Here is a 25654-nt window from a genome sequence, read left to right on the forward strand (position 1 = left end):
CTTACCCACTTCAAAACCTATCCTCATACTTATTTAACCAGTTGATTCTTACTCATAAATTGCAATCACATAAAGAAAAAATGAGTCTGATTTCTAATCTTAATAGAATTAAACTGAAAACCTGGAAAAAAATACACTAATATTTTAAACTTAGGGGCATTTTTACCTGCTTGCCTAATGCCAACAATATTCAGTGTCTCCATTTATTATAATTATATACAGTTTTTGTGGCTAAAATTTAAGGCAAATAATAGTATAATAAGACATTAATTCTAAACCATAAAAATACAAGTTTGTGAGTGAGGCAGAATGCCTTAAAGATAGTAGGAAGATCCCTATAGAAAAAATACAAGTAAGAAAGCTAACATCACATTTTTTTCTGGACAAGAAACAATTTAAGTTGAGCAGATACAGAAAAAACTGCACTGGCAAATGCAAATTGCAATGACTACAGGTTCCGTTCCCTGTTAATATTCACTCACTGTAAATCTCAGGTTCTCAAATAAACACAATGGTGTATGACAGGTCAAAGAAAGGCTGGAGTCAGTTCATAAATGGCCTTTTTGCTCCAATGAGCTTTCCAAATCATTCTCACAAAGGAACAGAAAATGCTTTAGTTTTCTCTTCAAAAATATTTTTGGGAGGAGAAAAAAAGCTACAGCTCTTGACAGTCTTAAGACCATTGTCATTTCCCCCTCACCTTCCTGCCTCTCTCGACTTCACAATTTCCATGGTGTTTACTTTGTTCTCAAGATAAAGCCCATTTTCTGGAAGGGATGAACTGGTGTTCATTTTGGGCTATCCGGTCAAAATAAGAAGTCCTGAAATGCACACATCCAGTTTTCTGAGTTTAATTACTTCAAGTTTCAACTAAGATTTTATACAACACACGCACACACACACACACACACACACACGCACAGTGAAGCTAGGTGGCTAGGGGCTCTCCACCATATAGTCACTTCACAAACACCTCTCTGGGAGCTAACCGGCTCAGGAGACACTTAAGTGCCCACATCCTCAATTCTATCCCTCTGGGCTCCTTCCACTGACAGAGGGGAATATAAAGAGAATGTTTTATTGTTTCTATAAAAACTTGCTGAAACTCCTTAACCCCAAGACCAAAAAGCAGAGTCTTTCCTTAGGAAAACATAAAATGCATGTGGCTTAGCTGAGCTTTTCCTGAGCTTTGTGAAGTGTCCTGGAAGCCATCCAAGCAGAGCCTGTTTTCCAGTCCTTTACTTGCTTCTATAACATATTCAAGTGATGCTCACTGAAGGATTCAAAGAACGACTGCCAGGTGCCCCCCCCCTTACCCCCCTCCATACACCATCTATTTCCTGTTCAGGATGTTCACGTCCCCTGAGCTCAATGGCTCTTATGTTACCCAGGAGGAAAATAAAAGAGCCAAATACCAACCAACTGCCACAGAGCAGAATGCTTTCTTTCCAATTTCTGAGCCATTTTCTTCTCAGGTGTTTGGTCTTCTTTGCTCATTTAAAATAATTAACTCCACACAAGCTTACAGCCATTGTTATTTTTGTTATCACAACTTTTCAGACACAGAAGAAAAGAAAAGCTAAAAGATTGCATGCCCATTAAACTTTATGCAAAGAGATAGAGAAGAAATGAGCCCAGCTTTTAGGATTCACCTCAGTGAAGAAGATGCTCACTGTGAAGCTAAACAACTAGAATAGCCTCTAAGGAGGGTGATAAAATCCCCAAGGTTGTGAGAACAGAGACCAAATACATAGCCAAGAGGGCTTTGATACTGTGCTCAAACCTCAGGTCCCACAGAAGGGCCAATGGGTTTGCAGTTAAGGGCTGGCAGTGGCAGATTTTGCTATCCCTGCTCAGAGTCCTTTTTGCTTTGATGGACCTATGTCCTATATCAGCCCACATACCACTACCCAGGTGCCCTCTGAGTGAAGGCCCAGTCCTTCAGGCACAATTCTACAATCTGAACAGCATAACTTGGAGGGGTTGGTCAATGATCAGGCTTCCTCTCCACATACTTCACAGCTAAACTCCTTTGTATAATACATGTGGCCATCTTTGGTCATAGATCATGGACACCTGCCCACTGCCTCCAAATATCTGGACATACTCCAGCATATAGGCTAATAATGTGCTAGATGAATAATCAGGGAATGAAAAACACCCACTGAGGCCTGGCTGCCTTGAAATGTCTTCCCCGGCTACTCAGAATGCCCTCTGAGCCTTCCTAACCCTTTGGTCATCTTTATCATCCATCTCTTGGCTCTGGTCCAGGAATAAAAAAATCAATCTCAATTTATATTACTTTAATAAATGCTAACCTATCTTCCTTTTATCACTTTGCCTCCTTTCTTCACTGCCATCATGAGACACATAGTCATTTGTTAGCCAGAGACAAGTTTTTGGAAGTGAGTCCTATGGGTGACACTTATATTTCTAACTCCTGACTGCTACTCTCAAGGGGCTTAAAATATAGAAGGGAAAGTAAGAGGTGTAAAGTAATACTTACCATATAAGGGAGTCTGATAAGTGCTATAAAAATCTGGGGACCTGACAAAACATGTTTAGAAGGAATAAGAGTTTAGAGGCAACAGAGTTCATCTCTGGTGAGAAGATCATATTCATTCACAGCTGTATTGTTGACTGAACATTTGAAGGGAGTCCTGTGCAGATGGAGTTCAAGGAAGCTGCATGGCCAGCAGGTAGTTAAACACCCAAAGTGCAAAGCTTTGTAGGATAAGTCTGGGAGAGGTGCATCATTTGATGATATCAAGTCCCAAAAACAGATGTCATAAACTGACCAAAGGTTGTTGTACAGGGACTGGAAGGGAGGAGGAGAGGGGCTGACATGACTGAAGGACTTGGACAAGGCAAGAATACATGGAAATCATGTTGGAGCCTGAAGCCATGGGGGGGGGGACAATAAAAAAAACTTACTGGGTAGTTATCATAGCAGGGATAGGGAAAGAGGTAAGCAGGGGTAGGGAGGGGAATAAGAAGGTACAGACTATGTGCAAGACAGAGCCAAAAGCTAAGAGGCAAGGTCAAAGCTAGAAATAACGGGTATTGGTAGGGCAAATGGAAGCAGGGTTTATGGTGACCCTGGAGAAAGGTTGTACAGAGAGCAGTCTGTGCCTTCAGAGCAGTTTAAGGCCCCAGCGGTATTCACACAACGACTAGACACGAATCTTAAAATGCAATCATCATAGCGTCCACTGAACTATGGTCCAAAGTAAGTGACTGATCTTGGTACCTTCCAGATGTATTAGAAATGACTGTACTGCTCAACTCAAAACAAGCTGCTGTGAGAACAAAGGCAACCTTTTCTTGTGTCAAGGGAACCTTGTTTGTTTAAATCCTGCCAGCCTAAGAACACAGTGTCATAAAACTTTCCAGTCTTGCTCTTAGAAAAATGGCAAAGGAAATGCATCAACCGATATCCTGGTTAAACTTCTCATTTTGTAGCACAAAGTGGAAAGCCTTAAGTAAATTCTGCTAAGACAGTTTCCAGGAACTAAATCCATTAATCAAACAAGCTCTGTGTTTGTTGTAGCACAGAAGTTTTGAATTGGGGGTTATGATGAACCTGGAGGAGTCACACACTCGTATCCCTTGGGCATATTTTGCCTTTTGGCCTTAAAAAAGCCTTAATCTCAGGACTCTGGCCTACAAATATGCTGAGCACTTAAGAATAAGCTGCATAGGTCATAGATCCTGATGATCTGAAATTACCAATACATCTGCATCAGAGAGCTCCTGTCATTTAAATTTTGGGCCTTATCTAAGATTGAGAAGACAGAAGGAGTGGCTATTGAGTCCACTGAAGCCTGAGTAGAGCACAGAAATCCAGAAAAGAGAAGAGGAGGTGCACTTCTATCCTGAAGTGAGCAAGGTGAACATGGCAGTTTTCTGGTAAACTTCAAGACCCATGGTATATACTGTACTATTTTTTAAAAATACTTCTAGAAATGCAACAAAGACTCGTGTAAATCGATTTAACTTATAAGCACTGAGAAAGTAGGCAAGGGACCAAAAACAATGTAAACAATACTATTTCTCAGGCCATTCCATTCAATAATCATATGCCCCAATGTCCCCACATGGGAAATGTGAATCTCTTCTTTTTTTTCCCTATCTCACTTTCACTGTGGGTATGAGCATCACCAGATTTATGATAAAGTTAAATAATTTTTCAAGTCTAATTTATGAATACATGGTAATTCTTAATTTCTGCCTAAGGTACAATTCCATAATGAAACTTTAACAGATATCTACAGGATTGATTTTCATAAAGTTATCTTATAATATCACCAGTTAGAGTCTAATAAACCTTAGCATTCTGTTAAAAGGATGACAGCAAAAAATTATCTGTACAGAGTAAGATTAGTGATTTTTTTTTCCTGGAAAGAACAGAAGCAAGACAGCATAGTAGTTAGAACAGGCTCTCAACTCAGACCACCAGGGTCAGAAGCCAGGCTCTGTCACTGGCTGGGCTTGAGAGTGCCCAAGTGTTTTCAACTTTGTACTTCTTTATCCATTAAATACATCAAAATTATTTTTATGAGTGTTGCAAGAATTAAATAATACAGGTAACATTTTTAAAAGTTTCTGGCACATGTTAAGCAACCCCAAAATGTTAGCTACTATCTTAAAAAATTACTACAATAATAAACTAATTTATATGTCACCCTGTGTCTGCCCACCTACTAACATTGTTGCTCTTGCTCCTCCTTCTCTCCTGTTTCTGAGATGAATTGTTCGTTCTCCAGCTAAGACCAGCAACTCTTTCTGTATACCAGACTCATCTCCTCTCACCTACTTAGAAGTATCACTCAAGCAATTCTCTCCCCTTCTTCCTACTTTATCAATATTTGTTACCAGAGCATCCCGATTAGCACACAATTAGCTATTTTCTTCCCATCTTTAGAAATGGCCCCCACTTGACCCTATTTCCCTCTAGAGCTGCCACCCTATTTCTCTGCTTCCTTTCGTGGTGAAACTCCTCAAAAGAGTTGTCTATAGATAGTGTTTCTAGTTCCTTTTCTTTCTCTTCCTCTTAACCACTCCACTTAGGTTTAGTCCTCATCCACTCTAGAGAACTCTCGTCAGTATCACCGGTGACTGTTACACTGATAAATCCAAAGTCACTTAGTCCTCATTCCACTTTCAGCAGCATTAGGCATGCTGATCACTTCCCTCTGGAATACTTTCTCACCCTAGATGTCAGGATATCATACTCTCCTGGCATCCTCCTACCTTACTGACCATTCCTTCCTTTGCTCTGAACACTCAACTCTTTGTTGACATTATTCTGTCTCACAGTTTTAAGTACTATTTATATGTTGACAATTTCCAACTTTTTAATTAATTTTTTAATTTTAATTCCAGTATAGTTACCATACAGTGTTATATTAGTTGCAGGTGTACAATATAGTGGTTTAACAATTCTATACAATACTCAGTGCTCATCATGATAAAAGTACTGTTTATCAAAATTTGTGTCTTTAACCTGAACCTCTCTCTTGAGTCCCAGATTCTTATATCTTATCGCACACCTGAAATCACCATGTAAACTTGGCATATCCAAATGAGCTCCTAGTCACCACAAACCCTGTTCTACCCAGTCTTCACCAACCAGTAAATGACCATCCCATCCCTCCAGCTGCTCATGCCAGAAATTGTTCAATTATCCTTAACTCCTCTTTTTCTCTCATTCTCTCACCCAAACTATCAGAAAAGTCCATTGGCACTACCTTCAAGATAAGTACAGAGTCCAACCACTTTTTATCACCTCCACTGCCACCTTCTGCTTGGTAGTCCAAGCCACAATCATGTCTCACCTAGACAATTACTTAGCTTTCTAACCAGTCTATACCTGGTTCTGCCTTCCCATCTATAGCCTAATCTCAACATAATAGACTAGGTATTAAAATTTGTCATATTAAGTTACTCCTCTGTTCAAAACCTCCCGATTGTTCTTATTTTTCTCAGAGTCAAAGTCAAAGTCTATGCAAAGGTCCTACGTGATCCTTTCTCCAAGCTGCCTGTATAAATTCATCTTCTACTCTCTTCTCTTCACCTTCTCTATTCAAACCAAATTGGCATTTTTGCTGTTTACTGATGATGATGGGGGCACTACTGTCTCAAGACTTTTGCACTAGCTATTTTTTGTGCTCAATATATCCTTCCCCCAGATATCCACATGGCTCACATCTTTTCCTATTTGTCTTCGTTCTAATATCAACTTCTCAATGAAGCCATTGACCACTCCCCTTAAATTTCAATTCCTGTCCTCCAACAATATTCCCAAAGCCTTTTCCTTTGCTCCATTTTTCCACATTATTTGCTACCGTTAATATATTGTGTAAATTCTCTTAATTTCTTGTATTAATGTTTCTCTGGGACAAGAATATGAACCCAGGAGGGCAGGTGTTTTGCCTGTTTTGTTCATTTTTTGTATCCTCAGTGTCTAGAATAGCACCTGGCACATAGTAGGTACTCAATTAAAATATGCTGAATGACTGAAAGAAAAAAAATCACTCAAAATAATGCGGTACCTATATTATCATAAAACAGTAGAAATGGAAGAAACCCCCAGAACTGTTAGATGATCTTTAATTTACCAATAAATTAAGGTCCAGAGAATGTAAGTAATCTGTTAAAAGTTATATAACCAAATAAGTAAGTTGAGGACTTGCCAAGAATCTTGACTCTGAGCTAAGTGTTGTTTCGTTACATCAAATTCACTGCACAATTTTTAAGGGAAGCATTAATTTTCTGACTGGATATTTGAAAATTTCATAATCTATAATTATTATTGAAATTCTAAGTTTATAATAAAAATATATGTGGTACCTTTTGATTATTTTTTACTGTTTTTATGTTTTATTTTGTTTTTTTAGCTTGTAAGTGTACTTTTAAAGGTTGTGGGGTTTTTGTTTGTTTGTTTTTTTGTTTTTTTTTAACCTATTGACCTAGGAGGTTTTCAAAGCCTGGTTCATTGATGTTTCTTTCTCAGTGTAATTCTAAACTTTTATGTGTAGAAATTCATGACATTCAGGAATATTAATACTTAAGCCCTTTGATGAAAATGATGCTTTGTGCTTGGATCTTTGCACTTTGCGAAATAAAAGACATGTTTCATATTATAAAACCACTGAAATAATTGTCTAATGTTGAGTATAAGTTTTGATAATATAATGATTTTCATGTATGTATGCATAAATATTCACTTTGTTTAAAATACTCAATAATGTCAAAAATACCTACCTAAGCATTTCTTGTCAGGTAGCAGTTATAGATCAAGGTAACTAGTCTTTTATTTCATAACATTGGCTTCTATTACCTGCCAAGAATTATGTCAGGTTCTGGAGATTCAAGAGCAAATCACAAATACTTGGCATATTTTCTCACAGAGCCAAGTCTAGTAGAGGAGATAATATTTAAAACAGCATTTATAATAAATCAGAGATTCAGAGGCTGCAAACTAGTGGCCCATGGGCCAGCCTTATCTGGTCTTCAAAGATATTTTATTTGGTCTTCCTCATATTTTGACAATTTTAAAATATCAATTATTGACCTTTTGGATGTTTCATATAAAAATTCACATTTACTTGAAAAATCAGAAGATAACAGCGATTTTAGTTTCAGTTTCCCTTGTAGGAAGGATTGGCTAGAACTGGAGTGGTGGCCCTTCGTTTTGGAGGGCCTTCTTTTTGGATACAATATGTATCCAAAAAGATACATACATACATACATAAGGTGGCCCTTCTTTTTGGATACAATATGTATCCAAGGGATACATATTGTCCCAGTGTCTATCCAATTCACTTGACTCATTCATGTTACCCTGTATGCTGCTTGAGGGCCTTTGTACTGGAAACCCTTATAAAAAGCATGACTAAATAATTTGCAGAATTCAATGAAAAGTTAAAATGTGAGAGACTTCTTTTTTTTTTTTTTTAAAGATTTTATTTATTTATTTGTCAGAGAGAGTGAGCACAGGCAGACAGAGAGGCAGGCAGAGGCAGAGGGAGAAGCAGGCTCCCTGCTGAGCAAGGAGCCCGATGTGGGACTCAATCCCAGAACGCTGGGATCATGACCTGAGCCGAAGGCAGCCACTTAACCAACTGAGCCACCCAGGCGTCCCAAAATGTGAGAGACTTCTGTTCAAAAGGAGTAAACAACCTTTTTCCTCTCTTCCTCAGTGGTATCTCTCTCAACCTGTCATGGTGAAATTCTATTTACTCTCATGTCATGATCCCTTAGGCATGGTAGCGCATGTATGCAGAGTCTCAAAGGTACCCAGACTGACTCTAAGTATTTCACCTCTGCACCCAGGCCCTTTGGTAGGTGAGAAATGGGACAGAAAGAGGTCACTGGGCTGGGGCAGGGATGGGGAAGCTGGGCAGGGACTGGAGAACCTGAGAGGCAGAACCATAGGTGAATCTAATCTTAAAGTTCCAGGCACAGCCTCCATTGCCCTACTGGAATTTATTTAAAACACAAAGAAACAACTTTCAAAAATGCAAGATGGTGATTACAAGGCATTAAACCCAGAGTAGAGGGCCCTGCTGTGTGCAGGACCCTGTCCACTTGCACTAGGATAAGCTGTATGAAGAGGGAGGTGGGGGTCTGGGCATTTAGGGTTTTGGAAAATCAGCAGAAAACTTAGCAAACAAGTGAAGTAGTAGATGTGACTAATATCTAAACATAAAGGCAAGAAAATCCACATGCAAAACTGCTCTTAAGATCTAAGCATATCTCACCAACAGTTGCTCTAAGGACTCAGATTCTTCTTGACAAATTCAATCAGGAATTACTTTGCATTTGAATCCTGCTCAGATACCTACCAGTTCTGTGGTCTTAGAAGTATTGCTTAACTTCTTCATCTATAAAATGGGGATAAAAACAGAACCTCCTCAACAAGCTTGCTGTCAGTAGGGAGGCAAGAATGGCAAGGCTTGGCAAGTGCTTGTCACAAAAATGTGAATGCAGTAAGGTTTAACTAAGCAATGTGAGTTGACACCTTTGTTTGATATCCAAGTTGCATTTGATTTGTACCTCTTAGTTCTTCCTACTCCTTAGCTGAAGGCAATGTCTACAAGCCAAGGCTCTGTTTTATGGATTTTGCTAATTTTGTCTTATTCTTCCTGTTCTCATTTATTCAGTTTCATCTATCTATCTGCTGATGACTCTCAAATGCATACTCTCTCTTCTAAGTCCTTTATCTTGTATATTCTGTCTTTGGAAAATCTCAGAATATCTTCTTTAAAATACAACTTGCTCACCCACAAGACCACAAGGGCAGGGTGATGACAGCATATATTCCTGGGTACAATGCCTGGCACAGGGTAGATGATCAACAAATATTGAATGAATGAAAGGATCTTCTTCTCTGTCTTCTAACTAACACAAATTTAGTGTGTGTCTTCCATAAACTTGACGCCATGAACCATTTTATGTGTAACTGTGTTCATTAATTAATCCTTAATTATTTCAAATTTATTAGGCAGATAACTACTCTGGCCAACCTAAAATAAAACATAAGAAAGAGATTGGATTCAAAAAAGTGATTTGTTAAACCCTTCCATTTGTTTCTATTTGGAAGATGGGGCACTTTTTTCAGATGACACATCTTCTGCATAGGAAGCCACTGACAACTTGTGATAAATTACTGACAAATTCTTGGTAGTTAGCAAACAATTATGTTAACAGGAGGCAACCAGAGATAAATTGAAAGGTGTATGTGAATTCTCAGGTCCCTCTAGAAGATATGAAATGTACCTTGTAAGCTAAAAGAAAATTAGGAAGCAGGAAAGAACATGAGTATCAGTGAGCATGAAACTCTAACCAGTGGTAAGTAAACAAATGCTATGATCTGCATATCTCCTTTGTATGAGGAAGCAGTGATGACATGAAACCAGCATGGGCTCACTGAGAAAAGTTACGTCAGAGGAATTTCATCTCCTTTTTGACAGGACTGGTAGCTGAGCAGATTAGAAAGAAGTATTCAGAGACGGGGCATTTCATGGTAATCTTGTGAAAGACAAAGAAATTCAGGCATGCAATATCATGAATGGGTGAATGGATCACTGCTTCAACACATATCCCCAAACAGTTGTGATTAACAAGAGAATTTCAGTGCATACAGTTTTTTTTTTAGTGATGTGCCTCAAGTATCTGTATTTATTTCTGTTTTCCCATCATTTTTTATCTATTACTTGTGTGAATGAACAGAAGATGTTTGTAAAATGTGAATAAAATAAACCTGAGCTGGACAGTAGATATGATGGATGAAAGAAATACATATTTATCTGAGTGTACTAAGAAGTGTAGTATACTGCAGTCTTGGGTTTACCCATCAATCACGTCAGTAGAATTGAGATAGACCATGTCTTAATCTCCTTGTGTCCCTACTTTTTCACAATGTCTAGCACATAGTGGCACTTAAATATTATTTGAATCTTGAAAGCCTGAAGGATAAGTCAAATTGAGCAAGATTTATGGTTATCAATGAAGTTAGTAGTAAAAAACTTGGCTGTCAAAACAGCCACTGTGAACTTAGATATCATTAATTGAAAAATAGATTCTAAAAGTAGGAAAGTGGTCCCCCTCTGTTACTCTGGGTTTGATGCTGTTCCTTTGAAAAATGACCAGAAAATGGAAAAAAGGACATAATGGTTGTTTTCCGATTTGTTAGACTATAATGTGGAAAAAGGAAAGTAGATTTGTTCTGTTTGTTGCACAGAATTAGATCTGGGCCAGTGGGTAAAATTAAAGGAAACATATTTAGATCAACATCTGGAGTGTGCCATTCTAGAAAATAAAAAAATGGTTTTCTATCAGTGGAGATGTGTACCACAGGCTAGGTGAAAACTGGCAGATACTATAGGTAAGCTTCTTAACACAATTTAGGAGGTTTAATTATGTAATGTTTAAAGGCACATTAAAATCTAAGATTCTAATATTCAGTGATTTTTATCTTTGAGTTTTCAGTTTATTATGAAATTGAAGGCATGTGGTCCCATGCATATAGTAGATGGTTTTAAGTATGTTTGAGTGTAGGGAAGTAAAAGAAAAAAACTTGTTCATTAAGAAAACATATAAATATATATATACATATATATATATATATATATATAAGCCATGTAAGTTTGAAAAGGTATTCCACTATTTGTGTTCAGAACAGCAGAGAATGTTTTATTTCCATCAGCTCTATTTATATTAGTCCTGAAAAGAGATTTACGAAGATATTTTGTAAAATCCTAGATCTAAAACAAATGAAAAACTCTCAAAACTACAGATTTAAAACATTATTAAATAAACATACTGCAAAAGAAAAATGTGCACCTTAAAAAATATCTGCAGGTTATAAACATTAAAAAATGGAAAAAGGTAGCAACAATTCAGAAGACCATCTGTTTAACCATGATATACATATATGCCAGCAAAACAAACAGGAATTACAGCTAAAATGTAAAAATAAAAGATGATAATGAAGAAAGAAAAACTGACTGTCATAGGGTTGACTTACCCTGTAAGATTTCAAAATATACCCCAACATAAAACATAATAAATAGTCAAAATCACAAGAATAGAAAAAAAATTCCAGAAATTGACCAAAAATATTTGCAGAACATGGGGTGTCTGGATGTCTTAGTGAGTTAAATGCCCGACTCCTGATTTTGGCTCAGGTCACAATCTCAGTCAGGGTTGTGAGACTGAGCTCCATGGAGGGCTCCTGCTGGGCACAGAGCCTGCTTAAGACTCTCTCTCTCTCCTTCTGCCCCTCCTCCCCCACTTGCACTCTTGCTCTCCCTCTCTAGAAAAAAGAATTGCAGAACTTAATATAGCAAGAAACAAAACAAAACTGATACAACATGAAAGAATCACTAATAAGTGATGCAGTAACAAATGCATAGCAGTATTTATGACATCATACATTCGTATAAATTCTGGATGACTCAGTCATTCACTTTTCTTTTTAATCGTAAAAAGAAAAGAAGAAATGGTTTTTCCATCCCAGATATGAGCTGGGGATAAAACTGGAGCTACTGAAGAAATGCATTTTATTATAAAAATAATATTTTGAAATATAGTATTAAGTTTTATAAAGTCAAACTTCACTAATAACTAGATAAATTACCAAAAAATACAAATTAAATTACAATAAATTACAGATTACAATATAATGTTTCTCACCCAAAGTGGCAGGAAAATAGTGAAAATACTGAAGGCTGGGAAGACTGTGGTTAAAGCGGTGCTTGTAGATACTGCTGGTGAGAGTATATTGCTAAAAAGAACCATCAAATGTTCCTACCCATTGGTTGATTTCTATGCGTTATTCTCTAATTGAAGAAATCAGAGTTCCTTGAAAAATGGCTTAACCTAGGGCTGGGGCAGGCAAAGTAACAGCTGAAACTAGACTACCTCATGGTGCCAGAGGGAAGGGGAATGAGTAAAAAAAGTAAGGGAGTAAGTAAGAAAGAAAACAAGGGAGTAACTAGCCTATGGGTGGGCAGCCTGTTAGAAGGCCACTGAAACCAACCTGAAAGAGCTCCTAATGGCTAACTCCAGAACAGTTTGAGCGTCAAATATATATTATTATAATATTATTAGATTATAAACTAAAAAATAACATACATATTCATGAGTCTACACTGATATGAATTGAAAATTGTAAAAATGCACATGTGGGAGAGAAGGGATAACTCTTCCTTATAAAATAATTCCACTTCTCGTGATCTGACTTTGGGGAAAATATCAGGGATATAGTAGAAGACTTCAACATTCAAAGATGTGTTACATGTTAACTCAGTGAAATGATAATAATTACATTTCTAAAATAGTGGTTTCTCTTTTGATGAATTCGTTTACAATCATTATAATTTCATTTCCAAAAATGCTTCTCAGGAAATCTCCATTATATAATGATATGCAGGATATCAAGAAGTACATCTATATTTACAGTGTGTACTCTAGTTTCGTTACTGTGTGTGTGTGTGTGTGTGTGTGTGTACAGGTAAACAACAGGTATGTTAAAAATGTTTCTGTCTGATTGAAATAAAAAGATAAAAATCATACATAGTCCTATTTGTTTACCTTTGCAAATTTTCTAAATTCTTATTTTTCTAATAAAATTTAAAACTACAGGTAAATTGGGGCACAATATAATTAGCAAATGTGTATCTCAAATATCTTCATCTGAAATAGTTTGCAAGATAGTGTAGGTAAAAACATGACTTTTGGTTATTCATTTGCTTTATATCAGCACAAAAAACCACTATTAATTTCTCTACTGCATTGCTTTATGTGACAAAAATCAGGATAGAAACTGAAAATGCTTTTTTCCTAACTTTAAGAAGAAGTCTAAAACAACCATAAGTATTTTATTAGTATATTATTATTACATAATGAAAGTAAATTATTGCTTAATGATTGCTTAAGCTAATCAATCCCACTCCAACTATGCAGTAGCATCCATAATCTATTCGTAGTATACTTGAGCACAGATTCATCTGTAAAACATCTATTTGTGAATGTTAGGCATCTTCTTCTATGTACCGATGTCCTCTCTAAAACATGAACTCTATACACAATTGTCTAACATGTAAAATGTTAACAAAAGCTTTAACTTTGAAATTATTTGACAATATGATATTAAATCATTATTAGACTAAAGTGTGTATTTCATTTTATACTTTTCAAGTGTTTTATCTCCTGAAAATGTTGATAACATAAAAAAGTATGCATGAAATAAATATGGATCATAAATTGAAAATAAAATCACTTAGAGGGCACTATGCTATAATTTGACTTTAACCATCCACAAATCCCATCTAGCTGTGAATTCTACATTGACAGCAGCTTCTGTCTGGTTTTAGACTATATTCAGACAATGCCTCACATTCAAATGAAAGTGATTCATCTAATCTTACCAAATATCACTTACCAAATATTTTTACTCTTTAAAATGTAATTTTGATCCCACAGAAACAACCTTCTGATAAAATACAAGATACAGGTAAAATATAGAATTTCAAATATTCTAGAACTCTTGTCAATGAGAAGTTTTGGGGCATCAAAACAAATATGGCAAAATTCAGTACCTCTCATCTTATTTCTGCTAAAAGAGTATTATGCCTTGAAAACCCAACAATGGACATAACAAGACCCTAACATGATTTCAGCTTCCTTACTTCATTTTCCAGAGCTCAGCATAGTGTCTGGCTTATGGCTGATAGTCAATAAATGTTCAATTAAAGAAAATTGAAGTATACTACTTCTTTATGACATAAGTTATGACAAGCTTTCACTTTGATTCATATAAAAATTATGGGGCTGACATAGAATCTGACTGATATTAGATCCATTAACTAATAAAACTGATATTATTAAAAAAGAAGATCCCCATATATAGTTAAACTAAGTAGGTATAAACATAATGAATATTAGTATAAACTTTTCCATGTGAATGTACTATAGAAGATGAGGACCATCTATAGTAAGAAAACTTTAGTTTATAAACATGATTTAGAAATAGTTCTACTGTTAATCAAGTAAGGAAAGATTGATGTTTCACATAATTAAACTTCTGGTGAAAATGTAAGTAATGAAAAATCAGGAAAACAAATTGGGAAACATAAATTTAATTTTATAAGTGTCCATATTTCCTTCTGACTCATTTTCTTAAAGTAACAGGAAATGCAGATTTCAGAAGAAGAGAGTAGGGCAACACTGGGTATTCTCTCCAAACACTTAAGTTACAAAAAGGGCTGGGACTACTTTAACAGCAGTTCTTACCACTGTAAAGAAATGCAGATATTTGTCTGGGTTTTTATCATCAAAATTAATCAAATTAACAAACAAACAAAAAAAGGTGAAAAAGCCATTTATCAGGACACAACCATAGTTAAAATTTGATTATCATATTTTCTGGTCAAGCTTGTAATAAGCCATACTTTTGAAAGTATTTATATATCTGTGTGTCTACCTATACACACACATAGACACCCACATGTGTATGTAACTATGTTGTGTGTATACATGTCTCCATGAAAACCGAGACTTACTAATACACACAAACATATTCTTCTTATATGGAACCAAACCTTCTTAATGTCTTTGAGATAATTCACAAAAAATATTCCCCAGAATAAGGTAAAAAGCATTTTATCATACTGCATTCTTTTCAGGATCCACTGTGGATACTGCGTCCTGATATCCGTAGAAGTTTCTAGGAGCTTTAAGAGCAGATGCTTGTATTGCTTCCTAAAAAAATTTGGAGGACTGTGTCAAAGTGGATTAAACTTGGTCAGAGTCTTTAAAAGAAAACACCGTTCTTCTTTCAAGAAGGTTTTTATGTAGCAAAAGAAAAAAAATGAGCATTGCAAGCAGTTCTGAAAACACAACTGAGATGCAATTTGATAAATAGCCTTCTATCATCCAAGCCAGAGCAGTAGAAAAGCATGCTATCAGCACTTTCATCAAAGGCACTATTGACTCTCTTTTTCTATCTCATTTTATCATGACTTTCTCATTTTGTTTACTCAGTCAGTGATTGGGAAAACATGACTTCTTACCCCTTGGATGAGTTATGATGGGGTCCACTAGAGAAGGGTCCTTTTCTCCATCTTTGCTGCCACCACCACCGCCTTCATTGCCGCCATCTCTTTCAATCAGTCTATCAACCATGGCAATAATGCAGTTCAGGCTCTTCCCCACGTTGGCCCACACCCTATCCTGAAAAGAGCGTAAGTATCACTACACATTTTTATTGAAAAAACAAGATAAGGCAAAATCTGACGAATCCATTTTAGAGAAGCAGGCAGAGGAACAATCATAAGAAAGCAGACTCAGTGATTAATTCTAATACTCCCATTCACTTGGCCAGACTATGAATATATAAGAAGAAATCTGTTTGATCTTAATAAATCAAAATTTAAGTCCTATAAATTTTTTATTTAGATCATTATTTTTTCTAAGTCATAAAGCAACAATGAAATACTGTACAATATTAATCCATAATTGAACACAACCTATGATATTTTAAACTGGATGTATCTATTTCCCTTACCGACACTTAGTAGGAAAGAAAAGACACACTTTTTAAAGAATAGTTATAATTTGCATTAAAACTTCTTGTTTTTCCTTTTTATTGTGATAACACACATAACATTGTTTACCATTTAACCTTTTTGAAGTGTACAGTTCAGGGGCATTAAGTACATTCACATTATTACACAATCATCACCACAACCATCTCTAGAATTTTTCATTTTCCCAAAACGAAACTTTTGCCCTTTCAAAATGAACTCCCCACTCTTCTCTCCCCCGCCACTGGCAACCATCATTATACTTTTTGCCTCTATGGATTTGACTGCTCTAGGTAACAGAAATTCTTGAAGTGTGGTCTTTACATTACCTTTAACAGAATGACCCAGAGAATTAAAACACAGATCGTTGGTGCCTACTAAGTCAGTCAGAACCATTACGAAGAAGGCACTCTAAAGTGAATTTTGACAAACTCTTCGGGTGCTTCTGACCACTCTAAATCTGAGAACTTCTACTCAATATTATGTGCTATGGCCATTAATGTCACTGTGGCCGATTTATTTCTTAGGAAGCAGCCCCTACCACTAGGGAGCCTCTTTGTCACCCAACTTGACAATTCTGATTAGCACTCATTTTTGTTTAGGGCAATTCACAACACTAAATTCTTTGATTTATAAAAGTTGTTATTTCTTAATAAAAAATTTAAATATAGTTATCATTATGGTAGTCTCTCATCCCTAGCTTCCCTTTGTGCTCTTCTCTCCATATTATTTAGATGGAGTCGCTGACTCTCCAAGGGTGATGGCTAATTTTATATGTTGACTTGATTGCATTGCAAGACGTCCAGATAATTTGGCTAAACATTATTTATGTGTGTGTTCATAAGAGTGTTTCTGGGTGAAATTAACATTTTAATTAGTGGACTCATAAAGCAGTTTGTCCTCCCCAAGTTGGGTGGGCTTCATTCAATCCACTGAAGACCTGAGAGAGAGCAAAGATGTGGAGGCAGTCAAGATGTGATCCTTCTTGCCTGATTGACTGAATCAGGACATTGATCTTCTGCCCTCAGTACTCCTGGGTTCTTAGGCTTTCAGACTTGGACTGGAACATATATCACGGGCTCCTCTGGTTCTAAGGCCCTTAGACTCAGACTGAATTATACCACCAGCTTTCCTGGGTCTCCAGCCTGCAGATGGCGAATCTTGCAGATGGCAGATCATGGGATTTCCTGGCCTCCAAAATTATGTGAGACAATTCCTTATAATAAATAATATGTATCTTATTGGTTCTGTTTCTCTGAAAGACCCTAATATACATATTAGGTGTATCTTACATATCACATAAGAACCAAAGGGATTTATGGTGCTTTTCTTTCATCTTTCTCTGTAGTAGAGCTATTTCAGAGCTATTTGGGATAGCACTTAATGCAAAGATAATAATCAATTAGTATTTATGATTGATAATAATATTTTATTTCTATTGGTAATTTTTATATTTATAAATTATAAATATAACTTACTTATATTTATACATATTTACTTATATATACTATATTACATATAATATATATTTATATATAAATTATATATATTTATTATATAAAGTATAAATCAATTAGTATTTAATAATTGATTAGTGTGTATATATATGTAATACTCCTTAGTAGTTTATACATTTTTACCCAAATGCATATTTTTAACCAAGTTAATTTTACTAGTTTATAAACACAGAAACTAATTTTGGGTAAAACAAATCTAGGAAGAAAGAACTATAATTGAGTTTAGATTATTGGATGATTGTCTTATAAAGACTAAATTAGTTGAATAATATAATATTAGTTGAATAATGTAACAAACAGATATGGGAGTGTACAGATATGTATACTATAGTTGAGGGGGAAAAGTAGAACATTCAAAGTTTAAAAAGAGAAGTTTGAGGTCCACCTACATGACATGCTATCTTGGGAAAACTGCCTCATTTCTGGGGAGCTACAGTTGGTTCATCTACAGTTTAGAATGCCCTGTCGACCTCACCATGCTGCAGTGGGAGCCCATGAAAGTGCCTGGAAAACTATTATAATTGGCAAAATCATATCCTATTCTTGCTGGCTTTCCTAAATGAATCAAACTTGCTTTTCATCACCTTATAATCCAGGGTGTGAAGTATGCTAATAATCATAAATAATCATGAAAATCTTTCCTCTAAAGGCAGATTTCTTCCACCAAAAGATTACAAGTACTTTCCCTCTAAGGGAAACTAAGACACCAGTCACAACCATAAATTGCTTTATGCCCTGCCTGTTGTCTGAGAAAATTAGGTGTAGGTGCTCCTTAGCTATGATCCAGGAGACCTAAGGAAGCTCACTTCTTCTGGGATGGAACATGGGGAATGGTAAGCAAACTGAGGTCCTGACATCACTCATACTGGGATTTGGTGAGAAGCTTACATTTCAGACCACAATAACAAACTTACTGGTCCCTATTCTGAATATGGCTTAATTTTCACCAGCAACTACATCTTTAAAGCTGTTGAATGGAAAAAAATGGCATAACTCTCCCAGTTAACACTGGGAATAAACACTGTTATTAAGGGGGAAAAAAAGGCAGAGGATTATTCTTAATTTTCCAGATTAGCTTTGTACATTGGATAAATTTTCAACTCTCCTCTTGTTGCCCATGTTGGGAAGAACCTTATATTTTGAGCAAAAATCAAGTCATATCGCATGCTGCATTTCTTATATAAAGTAATACAAGAGGTTAACCAACTTTTTAAAATTACATTTCCAAGGGCGAGAATATGAGAATATATAAAAGGATACTGTTGCATTCTAACCCTTTTTTGTTCTTCCTTTATAGATAATTTCTGCTATAGGATTATACTCACAGAAATAGTAATCGTTGCAGTCAGTAGAGAGAACTTTATTGACATAAGATGCAGAGTGAAGTATGGTCATTGGATGAGACAAACAACCATATGGTAAGAGGTTAGGTGGCAAACAGCAGAAGAACATTTAAGTCATTAAATACATAGGGGACACATAAGCTGGGAGGATGTTTGCTGGGGGTGAGAAACTGAGCAGTATTTTATGCAAGACTGATAGATGATTCATACATAATCAAATTTTTTTTACTGAAGACACACTCAGTAGGAGACCCCAAGCAGACTCAAGCTGGTCTTTATGTTTTGGAGAGGAAATCCTGCCCGGCTGGTGGGGAGACAAGCTGAGTTTTGTTGGTCACTGCTTCTTTTTCCTTTAGGGCATCTACAAAGTAGATTATAAAGTCATTGATTTGCATTGTTGTCTCTCATACCAGTCTAGGAGTTGTTTGAGGGCTGTGTATTCATGACACTGAACAGGGTCTGGAGGAAAGGCAGAGAAAGAGAAACGGAAGAAAGGAGAGAGGAGAAGAAAGAGGACTCCAACCCAGAGGCAGATTGAGAGCTGCTATTTATTTTCACCTAGTATATGAAATTAGCTAATCTACCTTCAAAACCACCACAGAAGATCAATATTATGAACTCAGTCTATAGAGGTGAAGGTTAAGAGATGTTGAATAACATTCCACATTAAAATGGTTATAACCAAATTAGAAATTCTACTTGGTTTTGGAGACTTGATTCTTCCCCTAGGATTTCCCACAGAATAGTGGCACACAATAGGAATTCCTCTTTGTGAGATTGCTAAACTCTGGGGACAGGCTAGACAGAGGAAGGTCAGGAGAAGGAGCCACAGGAAGGATCAGGAAGAGGTATGTGTCACCTCACATGAGCAAGAGTACGTGTTAGTTATCTGAGACTTGAAAATGAGTCCAATGCCAAATCACTAAGAGATGACTCTGAAAAGGACAGTCTGGTCACATTGTGCCCTTAAGTTTCAAATCAAGAGGGTCATACAATCAAGGATGGAACAATCACTTAGCTAAAAGGTCAATGAGCTTGGGTCAGAGGACATAAGCGACTAACATAAAGAGAGGACAGTGTCAGCATCAAAACCCAAAATCTACTCATGTGACTGGGATACAAAACAAGGAAGAAGTTATAGGGAGGGAAGATAATTAAATTTCTAGGAGATAATTATTAATTATTCTTAGCAAAATCATTATTTTGAAATTAGGATGCTAAAATGGGTAGGCAATATTCTTGAAAGGAAACCTTGAATACCTGATTTCTCTCCTAAACAAACCATTTTCCATAATACCTCTGTGAAAGCATTCACACAAAGGAAAATGATTGTCAAAAATGCATTCCAATTCTGGATAATTCTCACTCATGAGAACAGTCCATGTGGAAGCTTCTTTTTGTTTAGATCACTAGTATGTGTGCAGCCTACTCCATTTTTCCCCTACTAAGATCATGGACTGTTCCCACAAAGAGAAAAGGCTGGTCAGGAGGGCAAAGACAAATGGAAGCATAAGAATGTGACTATAGTACATGGTGCTTCCATCCTTCCCCTTTTCGGGTCATGGGTACTACCCTAGATCCTGCTTAGCTCCTCAGCCACTGGGGAATTTTCAAAACAAAAGAAAATAAACCAAAACCAAAACCAAACTAAAACAACAACCTATCAGAAAAACAGATGCCTGGGCCTTACCCCTGCTCCCTAGAAATAGCAGCCATGATCCTGCTATGTCTCCTGCTGAAGTAAGTAATGGCAAATTGGTTGGTTACAGTCTACCCTTTATTAAGTGGAGCCTAGCTGGTGTCCTTGACCTTAATGGAGCCTTTAGACAATCCATCTTCTTGGAGGCGAAGGGCAACAGGGAACTAATAGCAATATTTATTCCATTCCGAATCAGGTGTTGATTTGGGTCCTTATTTATTTCTGGGTTAGGACCTAAGCTAAGGTGCGGGTCAAGCCTGTGGCCACAGATGCACAAATTTAATGGACTTGTCAGTGAGCACTCAGGGGGCCCTGGCAAAGTGAGCCATGAGGGCAGGGGACATGGTGCTTATTCTGCATGCCACACATCTATGAGATTGGTCCCATCGGAAAAAATCCTGACTCCTTTGGATCAGCGCTTAACCTAAAAAATAAAATTAAAAAAAAGTTTAGCAATGCTTAACTAATCAATTTTTCTGGGACCAATTTTTGATCAGCAAGAATGTGAAGACTGACTGAGAGCTGAAATGGAGGTCCAAAGTAACTTTGTTGTATCTATATCTCTATGCACAATTTCCCACCTGTCATTACCAATTTTTGAGGACTTTGATTAGAATGGGCAGGCAAATTAACATAGGCAATCACATCTTCAAAGAGAAGCTTTAGTTTATCCTTGATTTGACTGAGAGTAAGTTGTACTCGACTGGCCTCCTTCCTCAGTACTGCAAACCTTCATTCTTTCAATAGCTTGCTGGCTTTTCTCTCTAAATCCTTACTTTGCCAGACTGTGGGGTGAAAGGAATTGCACTTAAAATACTCTGTGGCACAAACCAGCACATGTACGGTCCACGGTAGGTAGTATACACACACACACACACACACACACACACACACACACCTGCACACATGCATACAGACATGCATACTGTGTGCACTGACAATAGCCAAACATGTGATATCCACCAGAATTAAGGGAAATTCCCCAACCTTCACTTCCTATTGATGCTCCTGCTTAACTTCACCTAATTACTCATGTAAAAAAATATCCCTGGCCTTTGTTGCCTCATAACCACACTGCTGGTCTCACCCTGAAATTCAGTGCCTAGTTCTAAAAGTGGATTCAGCTAGTCAGCTACTGTTTCTTTAATAGACTCCTCCATATTCTCCTGGTTTGGCTTTTGGCCAGACCCATACAATCAGCTATCACACGATCAGGTCTACACATGAGGGCACGTTCACCTTATCCATCACCATCACTCCTCTCATCAGAAGCAGACCTTCTACTGCAGCAACTATCCATTCTTCTCTCAGCCCGGGGCAGCGCTGCAGTTGTGTCAACCTACATAATTCTCCCTATTTCTCATCAATCTTCAAAATGAAAACTTGCCCAAGTCAGTCTCCTTGCTGTCTTAGAAACATGCTATTAATTAGCTCAACATATACTTTCTGGGCATCTGCTACAAGCTTGCTCAGTGCTAAACATCAAAGATATGAAGGAAACCTTGGAGGAACTAATATTTCTATCTTGACACATACTGCTTTTTATGCTTAGAATGCCTTCTCTCATCTTCCATCAATCCAAATTCTCACCCTTTCAAGTTTCATCATGTCCAAGAATGGTTCACTCTATCCTCTCTGCTTAACAGTGGGCTCAATGAGGGAAATGACTATTATTAATTAATCCTTTTATTCTCAGGCCCTGGCACTCATTAGGTAATAGATAAAAGAATGGATAAATGAGTGAATGAATGAATAAAAGAAGCAAGGAAGGGATGATTTTTTTCATCCTCTCCAACCTTTATGTAACTTCTCCCTAAATATTTTTGACATGTTTAATGTGTGCCACACAACTACCTCCATCTGGGAAAGATTCTCTACCTTTCAATATCTCTGCTTATTTTATGATTTCTGGCCATTCACTTGAATTAGATGATATGGCTTTTGGAGGACCCATACTTTATACTTTATTTGTTTTCCCCCAAGTACCTATAGCATTATTGCACACTACTGATGCTTAATTAACATCTGCTGATTGACTTAACAAGCTGTGACTTACAAGTAAAAAATACAACTGCAGTATTATCACATGAATCTTCAAATTAAAGTTAGAACCAAGCTTGTACTCTGAATGACTGCATTTGATCTAATAAATGCCACATAATGCTAATGCTTTCAATTCAGTGAAAACATTACATAAATCATTTATTAACAAAAAATCCACTGATTAATTAAAGCTTTTAATTTTAAATTAGTAATTGGATGTTATCTGCACACCATTAGATAGTTGCACAACTGGCTGAATTATATGACATTATCAGTTAGTGTGTTGCATACAATCAATTTCCAGGATTAATTTTTTTAACAGAATGTACCCTAATATATCAAGTCAATAGTCTGCCTATATACACGTCAGCACTTCTTTTTAATTATTTATGTTTGAGAGAGAGAGAGAGCGAGGGAGCGAACGTGAGTGGAGTGGGGAGAGGTAGAGGGAGAAAGAGAATCTTAAGGAGACTCCATGCCCAATGGGGAGCCCAACGTAAGGATCAATCTCACGACCCTGAGAACATGACCTGAGCCAAAATCAAGAGTCAAATGGTTAACTGAGTGAGCTACCCAGGTGCCCTGCCTCAGCATTTCTTTTGACTATTCATTAAATTATGGAGATTCAAAAATTTCTATATAGAAAATAATGTCCCACTATTCACTTTAGAATGTACTAATGTTTAAGAGCACTTGATTTGAATGTAATCATAAATTTCTAAAGTATGTGTGTATAGTCATTCAAGTTTGCATATTCATTATACACAGGCAAATGAAAATATCTGATGTTGAATCAGGCATTGTAAGAGTCAATAATGTATCCAAGGAAGATGATGGTATTCAATATAATACCACAGGAAAGTCACCACTACATTGATAAAAATAAAATATCTCTGTTAAAAACACTAGTTTGAGTTGGAGGATGAACTGCTGATTCAGCAAATCCATTTATTCATTTATTCCTACATTAACTCTGAAAAATACATTGAACTAGTGTGTATAAAACACTGTATTAGGTACTATAAAACAGGGAACTGAAGGTGAATGTATTATCTTCATGTGGGAAAATCGAGAAATTGTCAGGATTTCATGAATATGCATGCACATAAAGATCTCATTTGGGGTTTCTTTCCTTTAATAGAACATTTGTGCATTTTAATGGACAGTCATGAACTTTGCTTAATCACCTTTCATGGACTTTAATATTGGATAAGTATTCAAAGCACATTTCTCCTGAGTGAAATGGACTGGAGAAGTTCAGGAATGTTTCCCATCCATCAAGAAAACAGATGATAGAACACATTTCAGTTGCCACATAGGGAACAACTAACTTAATACTCCCTGTCTTTACCTGCCCTTTCCGATGGGGTGAATGGATGCTTCCAATATCCGCCCCCCCCCATTATAAGTTTAACAAAACCAGGCAACCCTATTAGGGATGAAAAAGAAAAAGCTGGGAAAGGGGAAAATAGTCATTTCCAATCATATTTGCTGGGTAACATGTGTGTAACTAGGACCTTTGTAATCAGCAATTGAAAAATCAAGTAAAATTAAAATTGCCACACTGGGTTTCTGGAAGCTTCTGAAGGCCTTAACTCATCATGTTCTATGTTCTTCATCATGTTATTTGGTCATCTCTGATGTTCTGTATCTATCTTGAATTTTACTGCTTTCTATGTTTGGAGATATTGGAAGAGGACTTGAATAGTTACCTCTCAGGTTGATTATGACGCTGGGAAATATGTACTAAGGAGAGAGGGATATAGCTGGGTGCTTTTGACTAGAAGAGAAAAACAAAACCCCCAGAAGAATTAATGAATTCTAGTAAAGGAAAAGGCACAGGACAGTTCAGAGACACGTTAAAAGTTGAATAGTCCATGTTTCAAAATAAGAATGTAAACAAGAATAATTTGAGGGCAAATTTCAGAGCTATTAATTAATTCTACAAATAAAACATGAGTACCTTTTTGGTGCAGATAGCCTGCTAACTGTGGGGATACAGCAGTGGTCATGATACAGACTTTGCCCATTAGGAGCTTACTTTATTGAAGATCATGAACACATGGAAGAAACAGATGCATAAACAAATGATTATAATTCAGTATTCATGAGGTTGTATCATCACAAGAGGCAAGAATAATGCTTTATTACACAAAATATTTTAGAGTTGAATGTATGTGTGTGTATATACACACACACACACACACACACACATGCATCTCTCTAACATAAAATTTGGAAATAAATGGCTACAATTTAGTGGAAATTTTATTCATTTAGGTAACTAAGCTATAAGGTGTTGCTTTAGAAAAGTTAAATCATGTTAATATCTTGTTGTCTATAAGAATTAATTACCTCTAAAGAATGAGATTTATTCCCTTCCTATTAAGATCGGGTCAATGGCTTCACATAAAATAATTCTAGCCAGTCAGAGGACTAAACAAGATCTCTTTGAATTATTAATTTGCATAGGTATCTCTGCATTATACACAGCCTGAGCTATTTTCCCTAGAGATAAGGTCTAAGATGAAAATAGAAGATGGTAAGTGCAGTTGAGAATACAGATCACTTCAGACTGCCTGTGGAGGTATCTGGCTGGCTAAATATGTTTTGCCTTTAATATAATATTTTGCAACTATGTATGCTTACAGTTACTAATTATGGCAATATAAATAGTTCTATCAATACTCTTGGGAAGCTTAAGCATTATATTTGTTCTGGACATCATTGGAGAAAGTTGTAGTACAAAGTGGAATGTGAGATGTTAGTAAAGAACATGCCAGAAAGTGGTTTATGTAAATCTCATTGAAAAATGCATTTTTGGGGAATACTGAGTTACAGAGAACCCACAATTTTTTTTCAGGTTATATATGACTTTACTCACAGGATGTCTGACATAAATATTACTATAAATTTATACTTTTGCTTCTATAACCTATGAAAGTATTGAAAATTTAT

At 36.4% G+C, this 25654-nt stretch overlaps 1 protein-coding gene across 1 annotated transcript in view; it reads right to left on the bottom strand.

The window, feature by feature from the left end:
- INPP4B (inositol polyphosphate-4-phosphatase type II B) overlaps window positions 1-25654 on the bottom strand; it is a 348151-nt gene that overhangs the window by 89257 nt on the left and 233240 nt on the right. The window contains exon 13 of the mRNA XM_080797020.1: window positions 15582-15741. Coding sequence (XP_080653146.1) covers window positions 15582-15741 — 160 coding nt within the window. The remainder of the gene's footprint in view (window positions 1-15581; window positions 15742-25654) is intronic.

The sequence above is a fragment of the Martes martes genome, assembly GCF_963455335.1.
Source record: "Martes martes genome assembly, chromosome: 2".
Lineage (NCBI taxonomy): Eukaryota > Metazoa > Chordata > Mammalia > Carnivora > Mustelidae > Martes > Martes martes.